Source organism: Sinocyclocheilus rhinocerous, unplaced genomic scaffold, assembly GCF_001515625.1.
Source record: "Sinocyclocheilus rhinocerous isolate Xijiao unplaced genomic scaffold, SAMN03320098_v1.1 scaffold2529, whole genome shotgun sequence".
NCBI classification, from domain to species: domain Eukaryota; kingdom Metazoa; phylum Chordata; class Actinopteri; order Cypriniformes; family Cyprinidae; genus Sinocyclocheilus; species Sinocyclocheilus rhinocerous.
The window spans coordinates 410303-428928 of record NW_015658742.1 but is presented as its reverse complement, the minus strand read 5'-3'; the positions used below and the strand labels follow the sequence as shown (position 1 = coordinate 428928).

The window sequence follows — 18626 nt, the reverse complement described above, 5'->3', positions numbered from 1 at the left end:
AAGGGAAACTACTGTCATTATTTTGTGCATAGCAATTTTCAGATTTGGTCTATTCTATACTCAAAACAATAGAGTGCTGAAGCAGTGAATCCTAAAAGCTGGAAACGAGTGAGCATCAATAATGGGTTATTGGTTACATGGTTGAAATAAGGTCTGTGGTTAACATAAGCTCAGGATATTTTCACAGCGACATAAAATACATCAGTATTTCCACGCTCATGATTTTTATTAAGCATTTTTGTGTCTTGAAAAAGGCCATTGCTAACAAGTGGCTAAATGGGATTACAGAGGTTGTCTGGGATATTGTTTGTGCTTGCGCTCATTCAAACTATTCCAACTCAAACTTTCCAGCTTGTAGATTTTAAATAAGGATCATAAGATTTGTCAGAAGCTTAGTGGTGGTAACATTGAAATCATTCGACGGTGGTGTAATTTGTTCGTAGGATAGCTTTAGCTTTTTACAGTACGTCTGGCGATTTTTATTTAGGCTTCAAAATTCATAAAAGTTGTGTTCATTTGTGAAGGTTACATTGATGATCAAAACGTGGAAGAACCATAAACTTTTGTTGGTCACAGAGCCTATTTTCTGCAGTAATCCAAAAGCCAATAGAAAAGTCCTGTTGGCTTTTTGTGAAGGGAACCAGAGTGATGCAAACTTACGGAATGGCCTACACAATTTCGTCATCCTTCAAGCGCTCTATTGTATGGCTTCAGAAAACCTTTGTTTGGACCTCTTTTATCATCCTTTTTGTAGTTTTGGAGCTTGACAGCTCCTGGCCACTATAACCTGTTGTTCTTATAAGCATAATAGCTTATGAGAAAAAAGGTTTGGAGTAACATGAGGGTGAGTAAATGATGACAGAAACTGTATTTTTGCCTGACATTTCAAATTGATATTTATAATAGTGCTGACAATAAACTATAGGTCTCTAATTGGCCAGCAGGTTATCACAGCCAACTCACAGATGGACGAAGTGTCAGGGTGTAAAGCAGCTGGTAAATTTAGGAATCCACACAAACACCATCACACGTTACAGATACCAGTGTGTCTCCACCCTCCGGACCCCTGCACAGCTGACAGACCACTGACTTGCAAAACAGACAACAACAAAAAAGCTGTAAAATAGGCTCACACATGCCGACACCATGAAGAAATCATCAGAAAGACCAAGATAACAGAGAAGCCTCACACTTTGAACTGAGGAGATGCGTGGACCTCAGGGTTCAGGGATGACTTTATATAGGAGAATGATGGACTGATATTTTCAAGATAGGATTGTGCATGTAGCTCATAAACCAAACAGTGAAATGATAAATTGGATAGTTCTAGCTCTAGATTCTGTTCAGACGAGGTGTGCTAATTGCTGATAGATGAAATAAATGCTGATAAATCTATGATCACTGCAACCATAAACAGTCTACAGTTAGGCTAATGAACTATATTGCTTGCTTTTTTATTCTGAAAATAAAATTAAATTAAACAATACATTTAATTCAAATAATATGAATAAATAAATAACAAATGGAACATTTCTGATAATAGTTCTAGCTCTAGATTCTGTTCAGACGAGGTGTGCTAATTGCTGATAGATGAAATAAATGCTGATAAATCTATGATCACTGCAACCATAAACAGTCTACAGTTAGGCTAATGAACTATATTGCTTGCTTTTTTATTCTGAAAATAAAATAAAATTAAACAATACATTTAATTCAAATAATATGAATAAATAAATAACAAATTGAACATTTCTGATAATTAATTAAGAATTGTTTGTTCACGTTATTTATTCAAATTAAACAATACATTTAATTCATATAATATTAATAAATAAATAATAAATTGAACATTTCTGTATTTTATCATATTGCTTTTTTTTGCAATTTTATAAAAGCAAAACACGCTTGAGGTCATGCACCACAGGGATTTTATTTATTTATTTATTTATTTAGACTGAATATTTATGGGATTTTTTTTTATGAATATGTAAATAAAAATAAATAAATAAATGAAATATAAGTAAAAGAATAAAAAGTTCAAATAAAAAATGAAAGTTAAGAAGAATATAAAGTTTAAAATAAACACAGAACATATTTAATGAAGGGAAAGTAATACAAAAATCAAATGAGTACTTCATTTAGGATTGTATTTGTTTTGTGAAGTCATTTCTTTATTTATTTTAATTTCTGCAGGTTTAGGCCTCCATAGTTATTGACCAATTGAAAAAAAAAAAAAGAATTTTAACCATTGTTAAAATACATTGGCTGTTTAAAAACATGCATAATCACGAAAACAGCCATGTGCTGGTTGTGCAGTTGGCATTCGTAATATTTCCTTAGCCTAAATGATATTTACCCGTAATGATACAGAACACCCTCAAGCTGCCGAGCCAAACTGTACAATAAAATACGTCCCATTCAGTAAGTTAGCTGCTAATTACGTTGAAACTACATTACACCACAACTATAATTGCCTTCACAAGCGTGTAATTAACATTTGTGTCTGTTGCTTTCTGGGAGGACAGACGGAGGGATGACAGCTGGGCCTGTAGCGAGAGAGCGCTAACTACCCATTTGGTTTAGTGACCCGAGCAAATGGTGTACAGAGAGAGCAAATTCTTTCCTGAGATCTGTGATGTGACACGCAACAGCTGCACTACACTCTGTTAAAGTATCCTCTCAGTAAGCCTCACCTTATTTATAAACACTTGCAGTATAAACACAGCTCTCATAACGATTTAATTAGGTGCACAAACATATACAACTACATTCTCAGCACACTCAACAGAGCTTCGCTTTGACCCTCGCTGAGACGCTTTCTGAAACGATAGACTTGGTTGTAAAGTCAACATCTGTTTCAGATTTTTAGGAGGACAAAGAGATCAACCACAGGATATTGCATATATGCAGGGGTTTAGGGGTTGGGGGGATGGGTAAGGTCATCCTTTGGTCTTTGAGACGTTTTCCTTGCTGGTCAGCGGGGTATATCTGCATGCCAACTCATCAGGTCTGTCAGTGTTCAGAGGAGGATGTTGTAGTTCTGCTGCTTTGCTCTGAAACATCTGACTTCTGTGCTCATTCATATTCATGGTTGTTATGAAGGTCAATAGTGAGAGATTCTGATTGCTTCATTGAGTATGTGCAGCATTATTATATTCCAGAAATAACAAGATCTTTCATGTGGGTTGATAATTATGAACAGTAAACATCAAAGGAAAATGATTTTCTTGGCATTTAAACAGTGGAGAGCAAGAATGCAAGCACATTTAGTTTAGAAAATGGTGAATTTAGCGTCATACTTCAATGGTAAGGCTTCATTGGGTGTGTTAGAATGGCATACAATATTGTTTGTAAAAAGCATTTTAACTTTAAATGACCAAGATTGACTTGACTGTAGGTAAAAATTTACTGAACAGTATTCCCAATTTTTTTTTTTCAGATTTTTTAAAATGTTGCATGCATTATTTGATAACATTTTACAATAATAATAAAAAAAAGTGTTACTAAAATCATCATAATTTAGCAATTTTTACTGCAAGATATACTGTATTGTCTATCAGTCATAAAAACACAGTTATTGTTCTAATTAGGGCTGGGCGATATAGCTAAAAAATTTATCAACGATATAATGTTTCATATCGTTCGGTATCGATAATTATTGACATTTTTTATAACCTTTTTTAAAACAAAAAGCAATAGAAAAAAATGTTTACATTTAACCACTGTATTTATAACACAATTTATTGAGACAAACAACAAATATTTTTTGTTTTAACAATCAAACACAATAAAAATTAAACAAACTATACTACCATTCAAAAGTTTGTGTCGGTAAGATTTAAAAAAAAAGAAAAAAAAGTTTTTTTTGTAACGTCTCATATGCTCACCAAAAACTGCTTTCATTTGATCAAAAATACAGTAAAAACAGCAATACTGTGAAATATTATTACGATTTAAAATAAGTGTTTTGTATTTTAATTTGTTTTCAAAATGTTATTTATTCCTGTAATGAAAAAGCAGAGCTGAATGCTCAAGAAACATCTTTTATTATCAATGTTAACAGTTGTGCTGCTTAGGTTTGTGGAAACTGATATATTTTTAGAGCATTATTTGAAATGGAAATCATTTGTAACATTATAAATGTCTGTTACTATCACTTTTGAACAATTTAATGCATCCTTGCTAAAATCAAATCATTAATTTCTTTTAAAAAATGAATTAATTTAAATGATATAATGGAAAAGTGTTGTAGTGTGTTAAAGTCATTACTCAAAAGTGATGTAATTATGGCTCAGTGGAAGTAAGTGATCCCAATATAATATAGAGAAAGCAATTAGTAATTTATAATTGATAACCATTTTAGATTCACTTTCCTGACCCTGTTGACCTCATGACATTATATGCACTTCATGTTTGTAAAGTTATCCATGTTCCTGGATAACAAGATGGCACTTTCCACATGCAAACGGACACTGAACACACAATTAAGATTAAGTATAAGGAAACAATCTTGTCTAATCACTTAGAAATGAGTTATTTTGAATATAATTCACACTTGCATTTATGACCGCTCAGCATGGTTTAATGCAAAAGATAAGATGCCAAAGAAGACTAGAGAGATCTTCAAGTAAGAGGAAGTTTGTTTTCCATTGTGTTGTGTGAGGCAAGCCGTAACACAGTTGAAAAGGAATGAGGCTCCAAACCAAACATGCTCATGTCATTAGCATACAGAAAGTGTTTATTTGTTAATTTAGCTGTTTACTTATGTATCTATCCTGTGGTTTGTTTTTCTGCTAAGAGCTTATAATGCTATCGGAGTGTTGAATAGAAGCATGTGCTTCTAGAATTGCACTCGTCACTTATTGATAGAAAATGTTCAGCTGTATAAGATGGTACATGGTGTTTCTTCAGCATCCATTTGATTGCGCAGAAGGGCCACAGGGTTTTCTCTCTCATTATCTCTGGGTTTTGTCGACCTGTCCTTTTTTTCACCCTCCCAGTCCTGTGGGGTGGATGGTTTTTTTCACACCTGTTGCTTCCTTTCAGACTGATTACAGGCACTGAAAGAAGCCGTCAAAGCTGCCTGTCATGTATTCAGGGAAAAAAATTAAGAAAAGTTCATGGAGCTTCCTGGAAGAAAAACACTTTTCACACTTTGGGAGTCCACATAATTGCTGGTGTTAAGTAGTCGGTGTAATTGCATTCCTGAAAATGGAGGGAAAGTTGTGAAGATAAAGGGGATTGTGTCCAGTTTTAATTGCTTGACTTCACCTGCCTTTGTCAAACTATTGGCTGGAAGGAAATCAAATTTACAACAAGTATAAAGTGAATCAAATGTCCTCCTACGGCTCTTCCCTTACAGCATACTTTTGTAGAATTGTTCAGCTCTAATCATTATCTGTGACGGAGAATTTGTTAAGGTGGTCTACACGGTCAATCCGTGAGCAGGAGTGTTCAAAGGGGGGATTTTGTGAACGGTCACGACTGAACTTTCTGGCCCAGCAGTAGGTGGGGTAATGCGGTAGGGGGCGGCTATGGAGGATTAGCCCACAAGCCTACGTGGTCTCACACCCCTCTGTCATGTCAGCATTATTTGTCAGCATCATAGACTGTATAGGGTCAGCATGCCCCCCGAAGGGGAAACAGGGGAACTGAATTCAACGGAACACCGGCATTGTAGGCTACTCTCACAGGAAACAGTCCTTGTAAATACAACTTAACCACTGATTTCTAGTTGTGTCCTCTTTTGGAAGGCCAAACAAAGTAGTTTCGCTTTCACAACGAAACACCGCATCTCCACGACATGGCGGTGGCGGCGGCAACAATACTTCAGCGAGAATCAAAGTTACGCCTTCATTCTTTGCGTATACATTTGGGCGGTGTTATGCAAATCTTCCCACACAGTGACGTAGACATGTGGGGGCGTGTCTAAACGAGGCGTTTTAGGAGGGCTAACTTTTATAAAGAATATCTCTTTGGGTTTGAGACTTTAGTCTTTGCAACTTTAGGGATCTTATCTATTCACAAACAGCTTGTAACACTCCAAAGAGAAAGGAAAACTTGAAATCGCATCATGTGACCCCTTTAAAATGATCAAAAGTGACGGTAAAGACGTTTATAATGTTACATAAGATTTCTATTTTGAATAAATGTGGTTCTTTTGAACTTTCTATTTATCAAATAATTCTGAAAAAATTATCATTTAATTATGAAAGCAGCACAGCTGTTTTTAACATTGATAATAGTAAGAAATGTTACATAAGAAATACATTTTAAAATAGAAAACAGTTTGTAATTTGTGAATTTGTGCAATTTGTAAAAATACTTTAGTTTTACTGTATTTTTTGATAAAATAAATGCAGCCTTGGTGAGCATAACAGACTTCTTTCAAAAACATTAAAAAAAAAATTGCACCGACCCCAAATTTTTGAATGGCAGTAATGGTTTGTTTGTTTATTTATAATCAGTTATATATTATATTGGCTTTGCTCTCTAGATATCGGTAACAAGAAATTGTCTGATGCATGTTATAATAACGTTGAAATAATTAATTATCATCTTTGACAGGTATTTATGAGTCATTGTTACTGTGTGTCGATTCCAAGGCAGATTTGGCTGCAGTAATACTTGTTACTGGCAAAAGAAGGTGACCAGTGCCAGTAATAGCATGTTTGTGTTTGACTAATGTCATCAAAAGTGATTCAGTTCATTTAACATTCTCTTTTAACAATCGTGCTAATGATATGGAACAAGAAAAACCTTAAGTCCTGGAAGGTGGTTTCCATAAGAGACATATAGAAATGTCCCAGTTGTTATAATTGGCCTGTGTACATTTGATGACAACACTGACTTCACAAGCAACATTAGGATGCATCTCCTTTACTTACATCTCCAAAGGAAAGTATGAAGAGGTGTCAGTGAGACAGGATGGCAAATGTACCCTCTTGGCTAACAAGCACTGAGACAGATGCTGGCCAACTCCAACAGTCCACCTCTAATCGGCTTACCTTGGCAAAGGGATGTTTGTCTGGCACAAGAAAAGGCTGATGAATGTGGCCACAGGTACTCTTACAGGATGCTGAACATAAGAAAATTATATTTTGGATTTGCATGTAGAAACAACATTCAAAAGGTCAAAAATAAAGCATCATTTAGTTTGCATGCATAATTTTCCTTTTGCAGCACACTAATATGCTAGTTATTTTCCCTAATCTGTGCTTGTGGTATGAAAAATGCAGGTGTTTTTTGTTTGTTTGTTTGTTTGGGGGGTTTTTTTGAGAAGGAAAATATAAAGTGTATGACAGTGTGTGTTCTTTATCTCAGTTGTTTTTTTCCCCAATTTCCCTTATTTTGATTTTTAATTTGAAGGGGAATGGGCTGCCAAATAGCTTGTTGATTATGGCAAAAATGTGATAATTTTGGTCAATATTGAGATCAGGATTATTTATCACAATTACTCATTGACTTTGGAAAAGAAAAAGAAACCTTCCCTGTCCATTCAACAAATTCAACTAAAAAGTAAAAGTAAAAATTGAGTAAAAGGAATAAAAAATAACAAATACATAAAATAATAAATAATTATATAAATTTAAATAAGATTGAATTTGAATAAGATCAACAGTAGTGTACTTCCACAAGCTACTAAAATCTATTAAACAATTATAGAGGTTCTGATCAATGCAAAACAGAATGCTGCACAATAATCTTTTATCTTGATTATCTTGTTTTCATAATCTTCGTAATGTAAGTCTAAATCAAACCAAAATTTGATTAATCACCCAGCTCTTCGATCTATTCAACATTTAGTTGTTTAACTATGTGTTACATAATATGAGTGTTGATGTGAAAATGATTGTTGCCCTATTTATTTAAACTAATTCTGAGTACATCATGCTTTGCATACATACTTGTTCATTTGCTGAAGAACAAACAACATGGGCAGCCACAATCAGAGACTGAATGGCCTCAGTTTGGACCTCTTTTCAATCCTAAACCGCTCGCTGTTTGCTCTGAACCAAGGATAATCTTGTAGGTTACACAAAGTTAAACAAGCGGCGTGCTGCCAAGTCATCTGCCTTCAGCACAGGCACTCGAGCGCTCTGACAGAGCTGCCATAGAGGAGGTTCTCCGCACGCTCTCTGCTTTGTCTCTTCTGGTAACATGGCATTTCTACAACGGCTCCTCTAAGCTCTCAAAATAAACAGACAAGCCATGAGACAGGGCAGAGGGATGTGAAGGCTTTTTCTTTAGAATTGTAGTTTATATAATGGAAACGTTTCAGTCAAACCCTCCGACTGCCATCTGGAAGATTTTATGCATTTTTAGAGCTTTGGAGGGAAGTAATAATATTGTCAATGTCCAGTTGTGACACCTCTTTTTGTCTGCTACCTATTTTGTTTGTTGCATGTTTTATCTGTTTCTGTGGCTGGCACGATTAAAGCTCAAATAACGCAGTTGTTGTTTTTGTCTTTCAGGCTCATCATGGAGACCACGAGTCCCACCACCACCACAGAAAAGAAGGAATGCAAGGGGTCAGGCCTGGATGGTAGAAGTTTCTCAGACCTTCCCAAAAAGCCCTCACCGACCACAGCATCCCGAGGTACGGTAAACGAAAAAAAAAAAATTAGGCAATGCACCTTTAAATTACTTTCTTTCCTATTCCGGTTTATTGTGTAAAGACCATTTATAGTTTGACTTACCAAGTGTTTGTGGCGCTTTTTTTCTGTTTGTTTAAAGGGGTGGTTGATTGCGATTTCACTTTTTTAATGTTAGTTAGTGTGTAATGTTGCTGTTTGATCATAAACAATATCTGCAAAGTTACGAAGCTGAAAGTTCAATGCAAACGGAGATATCGTCTATGTGAAAAATAATGTGTTTTTTAACAAACGAAGCATTAACACATGTTAGACTGCACCCCATCAACACAATCAAGCCTATAAAAAAACCAGTCAACCACCCCTTTAAGTTGTCCGTCCAGGTTTAGCTTGTTAGCACAACTCATTTAGCCCCTGGTGGTAGATGCCGAAACTACAGCATTGGGCTGCAAACTCCATTGACAGGGGTGTTTGAGAACCTGTTTAGAACAGTGTTATTTTAGTACTATTCAAGCTATTACAATATAATTAATATTTTAATTAGCTTTTATTTTGATATTTTCTGTTTTAATTTTAGTTTTGTGCATTTATCATTATATATGTCTTCTATTTAGATTTAATATATTTTAGATTGCCTTTTATTTTGTTTTAATTTTGGTACTTTAGCCTAAACTTGACAGCATTTTGTAATTTTTATTTAGGTTTTTCATTTAATATTTATATTTGATATTTAGTTTTAGTTAACAATAACTACACTGTTTTAGAAATCGTTATTATTATTAAATTTGATATGCCTAGTAGTTTAAATTGTTGTTGATATTAAAAATATTTAAAATGATAATTAAAAGTAATTTTGACATTTTGCAAAGATACGTTTATTTTCAATAAAAAATAAAAAAAAAGTTAATTTTCAATTAGAATTAAAGGGTTAGTTCACCCAAAAATTCTGTCATTAATTACTCACCCTCATGTCGTCCAAACCCGTAAGACCTTCATTCATCTTCAGAACACAAATGAAGATATTTTTGATGAAATCCGAAAGCTTTCTGACCCTCCATAGACAGCAGTGCAACTGACACGTTCAAGGCCCAGAAAGGTAGTAAGGACATCGTTAAAATAGTCCATGTGACATCAGTGGTTCAACTTTCATTTTATGAAGCTACGAGAATACTTTTTGTGTGCAAAGAAAACAAAAATAACAACTTTATTTAACAATTTCTCAGTCTTCGACGCACGTTTACAAGAGTACTGTGATGCATTGGCGTGGTGCTGCTGACGCAGGAGCCAGCGTTCCGAAAAGTTCTCATATTCATAGAATGAAGGTTGAAACACTGATGTCACATGGATTATTTAACAATGTCCGTACTACCTTTCTTAGTTTACTACCGTACCTTGAACGTATCAGTTGCACTGCTGTCTATGGAGGGTCAGAAAGCTCTCTGATTTCATCAAAAATATCTTAATTTGTGTTCTGAAGATGAATGAAGGTCTTACGGGTTTGGACGACAGGGTGAGCAATTAATGACAGAATTTAAATTTTTGGGTGAACTATACCTTTAACACCCTAGGTTACGCAAAAGACGTGTTCATAATTGTCTGAGATACATATATGTAAATATATTGCATATCAGTCCGGTTTGCTTATGTATCACTTGTTGACTCAAAGATGCGAAGGAAAGAGTGAAGAGAATGGACGAGAGGCTGTACATGTTTAAAATATGTCAGTGAATGTGTGATGAAAACCCTTCTCTAACTAGGTTGAAAGACCTTGTTCTTACCTCCAGAGTATAAATGTTATAAATTTCTTAAAGCTTCAGGGAGAGCAGTGGACTGCGCTGTCCATCTGACAAACATGAAGATGGTGAAAGACCTTTGAAATGCTAATGACCTGCTCATATTATGGCATCTTACTGTTTAATGAGGGGTTTGGTGGCCTGCCATGAGAAAGCAATGATCATAAATTGTTTAAGACAAAAGGAGAAATAGGGCATCGGTGTGCCCGGTCTTTGGAAGGGTGTTATATTTTGTCTCGGTGTATGATGTTGTGGGTTTAATGAATGTTAAAAGAGTTTGTTTGCATATTTAGAAACCTGAAAAGTATGATAACAGGAAATACTCAAGGAATAGTAATTTATTTTGTGTTTTGTTGTTTGTTGGTTTTTGGCTAGTATGAAGGCTTTTGAATGCAAACCTCAATGATAGTGAAGGACCTTGTTCTCACCACTGGAGACTAGAAGATATGTATTACTAATCATGGCTGTCTGAGCTTGTTAGCATCATGGTTTTTGGCCGCCGGGGTCTGTGCTGAGATGGTAATGTAGTTTTTCATTGTATGACATATTTTAAAAGTGTTTGGTGACACCAACAGAGTTTGTTGGCCTGCCAGAGAAATAAAGAAAATGATTTTTTGAGAGTCGTCTTTGATATTATGATCACATTTTTTCATAATACATTCTGGTTATTGTTGACACTGCAATTCTGTGTTGCTTCATACCCATATAACATGAATAAATCAACAAATATGTGCATTAATTATGCATATATTATTGTATGTGTGTATGTATTGTCCGATAGCACATCAGTAGACTGTAAACCAAGTATGAAAGGAATGATTCACCAAAGAAATTTTAATTCTGTCACTTACTCACCCTGATGCCATTCCTGACATTTGACTTTCTTTCTTCCTTGAAACAAAAATAAATCAAATTTAAAAAATGCCCTGGTTATTTTCTTTACATAAACATGAATTTACAATGAATGGGTACTGAAGCTTTTAGGCTTCAAATATTATAATTTAAATGGTCCATACGAATGAAAATTTAGTTCGTTGTTCACTGATTAAAATCTAGCTCTCCTTAACTTGTTCATGAAATATGTATCGATGTCCAATTCTTGAACAAATTATTATTATTAGTCTAATATGAAGACTAATAATTCAAATCATACCTAACCTTTTCTTGAGTTTCTCCAACTTACTGACTCATGTACATCCTGTACATCTATGAGCATTTAACAGTCCATTTTGTAAAAGATACATTTCATTTTGAATGCAGAAGGCATGAAATATAGTGCACAATATTGTATGACCAACTTAAATGGTGCTTTTGAGTCATTTTTGAATCCTGAAAGCTCCCGTCCCTATTTTATTGTAATTGCACTGAAAAAATGCACTGAAAGTGCATTCCTTAAAAAAGTCTGCTTTTGTGTTCAACAGAAGAATGTCAGTCATACAGGTTTGGGACAACATAAGGAACAAAATGACGGATACTAACCCTTAAACTCTGAAAAGCAATTAATTAATTCAACAAATGCAGCAATATATGAAGAATTTCTTAGTTCTTCTGCAAAAACATTTGGACAGTTACCCACATGCACTCAGTCCTGTCTCTGGAGATCTGCCTCTCTGCATGGTTTATTTTAAACCCTGCCTGTAATTGCCAATGAATCTGAAGACTTGGATTCTCTGATTCAAGTGTGGTTGACTAGAGTTAGAAGATCTGAATCCTGCAGGGCGATAGATCTCCAGGAGCAGGGCTCAACTTATTTAAAGCATTTCTGAGCTATTCAATACCTTTTGTTTCGTCTCACTTTTATGTCTATTTAAAGCTTTTGTTCAGACTTTTATGGTGCAGAATTTGTTTTATTGAGGTCAGTTTAGTGGTTACAGGGGATCTGCAGGATTTATTAGCTGCACGGTCCAACTTTTGTTAAGTACCTCGAAACAATGTGTGCTCGGTGTAGGTGCATGATACAGAGCAGGAATGAGGAAAGGTGTCAGTGTTTCAAAGGAAAATCTGCAAAGAAATTCCTCCAACCACAACACATTCTTTCCCACCAGTGCAGGCCAAATTTTAAACCAGTGTTCTCAAATTTAATTTGTCCTGACATGATCCCGACGCAAGTCAGTTCGCTTGGCTGCATTTATTTGATCACAATACAACAAAAACATTAATATCATGAAAAATTTAAATAATCGTTTTCTATTTTAATATATTTTAACATGTAATTTATTCCTGTGATGGCAAAGCTGAATTGTCAGCAGCCGTTACTCCAGTGTTCATTGTCACATGATCCTTCAGAAAATATTCAAATATGCTGATTTGGTGCTCAAGTAACATTTTTTCTTATTTATGATGAAAACTGTTGTGCTGGTTAATATTTTTGTGTAAACAGTGATACATTTTTCAAGATGTTATCTTCTAGCTTCAATATAAGTTCAATATAGTTCCTGGTTCAATATAAGCAGGCGGAGTTGATTTTTCCAGCCCAGAATCACCTTTTTTACATTAGTGAAATCACAGAGCGGTTCTAGATTGGTCTCCAGCACCATGTCAGAGAAAAAGAGGTATTTCTTTATCCCTCCTGAGTAGGTCTCCGTAGAGACGGTGAAGAATGGGTAGGGAGGCTGGGTGGGAGGAGCAGAGAGCAGTACAGCGGGCAGCCCAGGGGAGAGAGGCAACGCACCAGGGGTCAAGCCACTGGCAGAGAAAAATGTGGCTTAAAAAGCTGCTCCATCCACAGCCCACTCTAAAGGGACAGCCACTAATCTTCCTGAGAAAGGGATTTATTTTCTTTTTTTCCCCTCTGCCTTGCCTTTCTGTTTCTCTAAATGAGGCCCTTCCGCTGCAGTGGGTTTTCTGGTCCAGAGAAAGGGGATCTCTGACAGGATAGCATGAGCAGGCCACATTTATATTGGTGTTGTAGGTTTTTTGTCTTACATATACCGATTTGTAATGTCTTAGAAGTATAGTAAGTGTTGTGACTGTTCTTTTTTGTGTGGAACACACAATGTTATATTAAAAATTAAAATTCTCCAAAATGATGAAAAAACAACTTATTGTAAAAAGTAGCTTATACGACTTAATTGTTTTTAGCTTTACGACAACGTTTTGTGTTGAAATTCAAGTCATTACTCTGTGCCTCTCACGGATACTACTTTGTTCATTCCTGAAGTGAACTTTGGCCTGTATGGTGATTAGATTCCCTTTTTTGGACTGCCGCCTTGAACTTGAGAACAAAGCTGTCCAGAGTTGCTGTGCTTTTCGTCCAGTGTGCAGCCGGCTTTACTCAGTAATGTTTGGTCATCATGCTACAACCATTGACCGTGTCATAACGCTGCCATGAACTAAACTAGCGCAAACCCTTCAAATTTAGTGCATGAAACAAATAGTTACTCTTTGTATTGGTTTTGAAACTATCTCAGTCAATACTGACCCCACCATTGCCCGACACCCGAGAAGTCATGCAGGCAGCTTACAGGAAGGCCTATTGACTGAGTCTAATTTTTCTTCCTGTCAGATGTATGACCGCCCACTATCTGGAACAGACTGCAGTCTTTGCAGAAGATTGATATCATTTTAGAGTGGGAAATACTTTCATTTCGGCTTCCCAAAAGGTGACCAAAACGGTATAAAAGCACCTAGCCTCGATCCTACCTTGGCAAGAAAAACGAAGAGATCATTTTATTGCTGTCAGTGCATAGTTTGCTTCATATTTTTTTCCATTTTGTTCGCTTCCAGTCGCGCTCTTGTACTCGCTGCTCATTCGGTCCGTGTGGAAACAAGCTCTTTCACCAGCGGTTAAGGGGATTTGTGCAAAGTTTCCTTCATGTGGCTTTTATAAACAGCTAAGTAAATGGCTTTCCAAGATCCCCCTGCTCTCCTCATCTTAAATTTCACATGGGGGACTGACCAGCCCCAAAAGGGGATTTAAAGATTAGATATGGTAAGTGAAAGTAGGGGGATGTCTTGATTTTGTTTTTTCGGAGAGTCCACAGGCATTTGATTGTGGCATAAAATCTACTTGAAAAACATGAGATTCCGATCAAGAAGTTGAAGAAGTAGCTCCGTTCCCTTCCACACTCATTAAAGAAAGTAAAAGTCAGAGAAGTTGTGCCCTACATACGGAACGAGACTGGAAAGAGGAAGTCCAGTGCACTTATCCCTTTTTTGAGTTTGTTGAGTTCGGTCACATGGGTTTTAGTCTTTTTACTTTTCGACAGTTTGATGTTAAAAATGTCTGGTGTATTTCGAACATTAGTGTGCTTGAAAATAAAGAATACTATATGTATACTGTTAACATCAGAGTTCTGAGGAATATTTAAAGTGCAATGAAAGTACTGCTTCTTTTAAAATGCGCTCTTATGCATCGCAAACTTCGCGCGAGAGAAGATTGACTATTACAAGGGCAAAGACAAACTCATTTTGACCCATTTCTCAGATGTTGTATCTGCCAGACATAACGCGTTGACAAAGATACAGCCGCCACACAAAGATACAATGCATAACTGACTAAGAAATGAAAGAATGTGCCTCTGATATTACTTTAATGCTGGAAGGCTCTACCCTTGCTTCAAAGCCCCTTGTTAAAAGTCAAAAAGAGGGAGCTTTAGGCAACGTCTGCGCACATAAATCTCTCCATACTGGAGACATCTACACACACGGGGTCCAAAGACAACATGTTACATTCCAGGCCGTTTACAAGCAGTGGGAGACGAGTAAGGAGCAATATATGGATGCCTCGGGGGATTAGCCCACTCCCCTGCTCGTTCCCTATTCCTCTCTGCCTCCTTTTTTCTCCTTTTTTTTTAATAGCGTGCCATTCCCAGCATGCACCGTTTAGTCCTAACTTCAAACTCTGAGATAATTCCGTCCTTTTTATGTTTCCTTGTGTGGATTCAAAGGCTGTGGAGACTCGCTCTCACACAGGTGTTTTGGTGGCCCCTTTACTGTGAATGAAAGATCAGGGTATCTATATATGAAGAGTTTGGTTCCAAAACGCTATAAATCCATTTTGATTAATTTGAGTAAAAATGTGTTTTCTTTACCAAGAAAGTGGCAAGATGAAAACCACTATTTTCTGTTTCAAACTTTCACATAGCATCTTTAGGTTGTAATAACATAAAAAATTCAAATCCAGATTTTGATTTTCAAAGATTTATTATAAAATTGTATTATTTCCCTCCCAAAATGCAATAAATCCATGACACGTTTTTTATTTTTTATTTTTTTTCAAAATGCAATAAATCCATTGAATCAATATAAAAGTTATTTTTCATATTGAAACTGTTGAAAATACACAACATAGTAAGTTGATCCACATATGAAAGCCTCTGAACTTGGTCAATACTAATCTTATATGCAGGCACTGGACTAAAAATACATTCAATCAGTCATCGCTCCCAAAATGAATTCAACGGGTCATCTTGTTAATGCTATAAATTAATTACAACAATAAAAGAAAATTTCATCATGAACATACATGAACAACAATATCACATTAAACCACAGAAATTCCAAAATGACATTTCCCTTACATTCAACACATGTATATATATATATATATATATATATATATGTACAGGGTATCTGGTTTGGGCTCAGGGAGAATGCGGTGAAATGTAGTGTCCAGTGAACAGACACATCTGGACTGTCGTTAATGAAAACAGGGCGTGAACCTCTACCCACACACAGTCCTGAGCCAGACCCGCAGCCCAGTGAAGCATGACAGGAAGAGAATGTCTGAAGTCTTCCAGACATCTACGGAGGATAAACAAAGACAATATTCACTTCATGACACTCCTTCATCATTTACAGTACAAAAAGAATGTGCAAGCTGTTTTTGTAGTTGCTTAATGATACAAAAAGCCCTTTTTAAGGATTTGTAATGATGCATTCTTTTTAGAGATGCACAAAATATTCTGTATCATATTTGTTGGTATTTGATTGATATTTAATTGTGCATAGTTATTTTCTCTATTTTTACATTAAAATACCTCATTTAAAGTTATTGTTTAACAACAAATAATTTAATAACATTGTTAACTGTAATCTTTGTAAAATTAGTTTTCATAATTGTGTGATGACTGAATGCATTTAAAGTATTTTAAATTAATTTTTAAAGTGGATTTTATTATTATTTTTTTTTTCCATTTATATAAAATAGCATATTTTAATATCAGGTGTTTATCAGTTATTGCCCTTTTTTTTACATTACAACATTACAATGTACAATATTAGATCATACAGTTCCTAAAAAGAACATTGAATAGTGTTATTAAATTATTCAATGTACTTTTTTCTATATTGTATGTTATAATTTTATAATAAATAAATGTACTTGTAGCCTTTAAAATGTCATTATTATTGTAAATTTTAGTTCATTTCATTTATATAAAAAAGTAGAAAATTCAGTATTAGGCATTTATTTATTTCCCTTAACATAAAAACAAAAATTTCCCTACAGGAACAGTACTATAGTGAGTATGCTCTTTTTACAAAAAATGTAAAAATAAAAAAAGGTTCCTCTTACACTAATGTTGTAACTTGTAATTGCTACCAGATGAGGCTTCTTTCCATTCAGTTGACTGTGAGAAGCTTTAGCAACGGTAACCAAGAGGGGCGGAGCTTAGCAAAGTGTCAGTTAGCACTCTTCAAGCCTTTATCAAGCAGATCAAGAAGCATTCAACTAGTTTTTTCAGAATGCTCAGCGTTGTAGGAGGTCTGCACAGAAATGTATGTTAAATATAATATCTAGAAGCGTATTTATTACTACAGTTAAATGCACAGCTGCAGAGCCTCTGTAATATGCTGCTTTCCAGGAAAAAAATTCCCACAGATTGGCGGTTGGTGTGTCAGCAGGTTGTCCTGCGTTGAAGACAGACGGAGGGGGGGCGACAGTAGTAGTCATTACTGGACACGCTCCAAGGACACGGCCTAGACGCGCTATAGTAAACTGTGCGACCAGCAAAATAAGCAGCGGGGGTTGACTGTGTAAATGCAGTCGGTCAAGTGATAACAAACAGAGGAATCCTCCGACCGCTGGTGGACATACAGTCACACAGAAGCATGATGCAGCTCCTTTCACCATTCAATGACGCATACTTGGATAGTTTGGCAAACTGATTCAAGCAAGTACTGTATCAACACAATTCTATGCTGTCTTCTTTGTGCCTTTGATAAGGATGGCGGTTACCTACTGATGGAGCTGGACTACTAACTTACTAACATTGAGTCCAAGTACAAGTTGTTGTAACCCAAGAACACAGAGGCACTGAGATCCCATTGCTGCTCTCATTGTACCTTCCAGCAAGTTGCTTTGGATAACCAAGTAACCTTGAGCAAGTACTTAACCTCAGTCTCATACAGGTAAAATGTTCTTACAGGTAGTACTGATAATCTTTTGAGTGAAAAGGTCCACAAATGGAATATAATCAATATATTAATGCAATATATTTTCCAAAAATAAAAATTCTGTCATCAGTCTGTCAAAACTGAATGATGTTCTTATAATTGGATCTTGGTTGCTCTTTTTCAGTGCAATTACAAGAAATGGTGGCTGAAGCTTTCAAACTTTAAGATGCAAAGGACCATAAAAAAAGTGGTCCACAACAAGCTCATATGCTAAATTCCAGTTTAGAAACTGACTGCAATGTGAGTCTTTATTCTCTAATAGTCTTCCCCTCCCGTTACTGCAAGTTAATCATTGAGTCAGTTATTTGAACTTGTGAACCAAATCAGTTTGATTCATGAATAAATCACTCACACTAATCTTGTTAACCAGATCGATTGATTCACTAAAAAGATGTGACTCACAAGAAAGATTCGTTCACAAACCAGACAGCTACTTCTCTCTCGAACTTGCAACTCTCGATGAATGAGTCAAGTAGAGCTAGAATGTTTTTGTGAATAACAAAGTTAAACTGAAAATTCATTCTGGTTACAATATAGCATATTTACCACTAACGTGCTTTTGCAATCTTTTTGAAAATTAATTTATTGTAATTGCATGGAAAACAGTGATGTTCAGTCATGAAAACATAAAATTTTATGTTCTACAGAAGAAAGTCATATGAGAGTGAGTAAATGATGACAGAACCTTTCCTTTTAGACTAAAACTCTGAAGAAACCAAAGTTCGTTCAAAGAGAAGATTGTCTAAAAAGGTAAGGGGAAAAATCAGAAATGTCTGCTGTGCACTTTTCTTCGTTTGTAAGAAGAAATTTTAAGCCTTATGTGGGGCTTGCCATGTTAGGT

At 35.6% G+C, this 18626-nt stretch overlaps 1 protein-coding gene across 3 annotated transcripts in view; it reads left to right on the top strand.

The window, feature by feature from the left end:
• The window catches only part of LOC107722873 (zinc finger protein GLI2-like), an 89479-nt gene that overhangs the window by 5847 nt on the left and 65006 nt on the right, over positions 1-18626 (top strand). For 2 of the 3 annotated variants that reach the window (XM_016531369.1, XM_016531368.1), the window contains exon 2: positions 8475-8599. In XM_016531369.1, the coding sequence (XP_016386855.1) occupies positions 8482-8599 (118 nt within the window). In that variant the 5' untranslated portion in view covers positions 8475-8481. Of the gene's footprint in view, positions 1-8141; positions 8156-8474; positions 8600-18626 lie in introns of those variants that run through there. The other variant, XM_016531370.1, reaches the window with a different exon arrangement.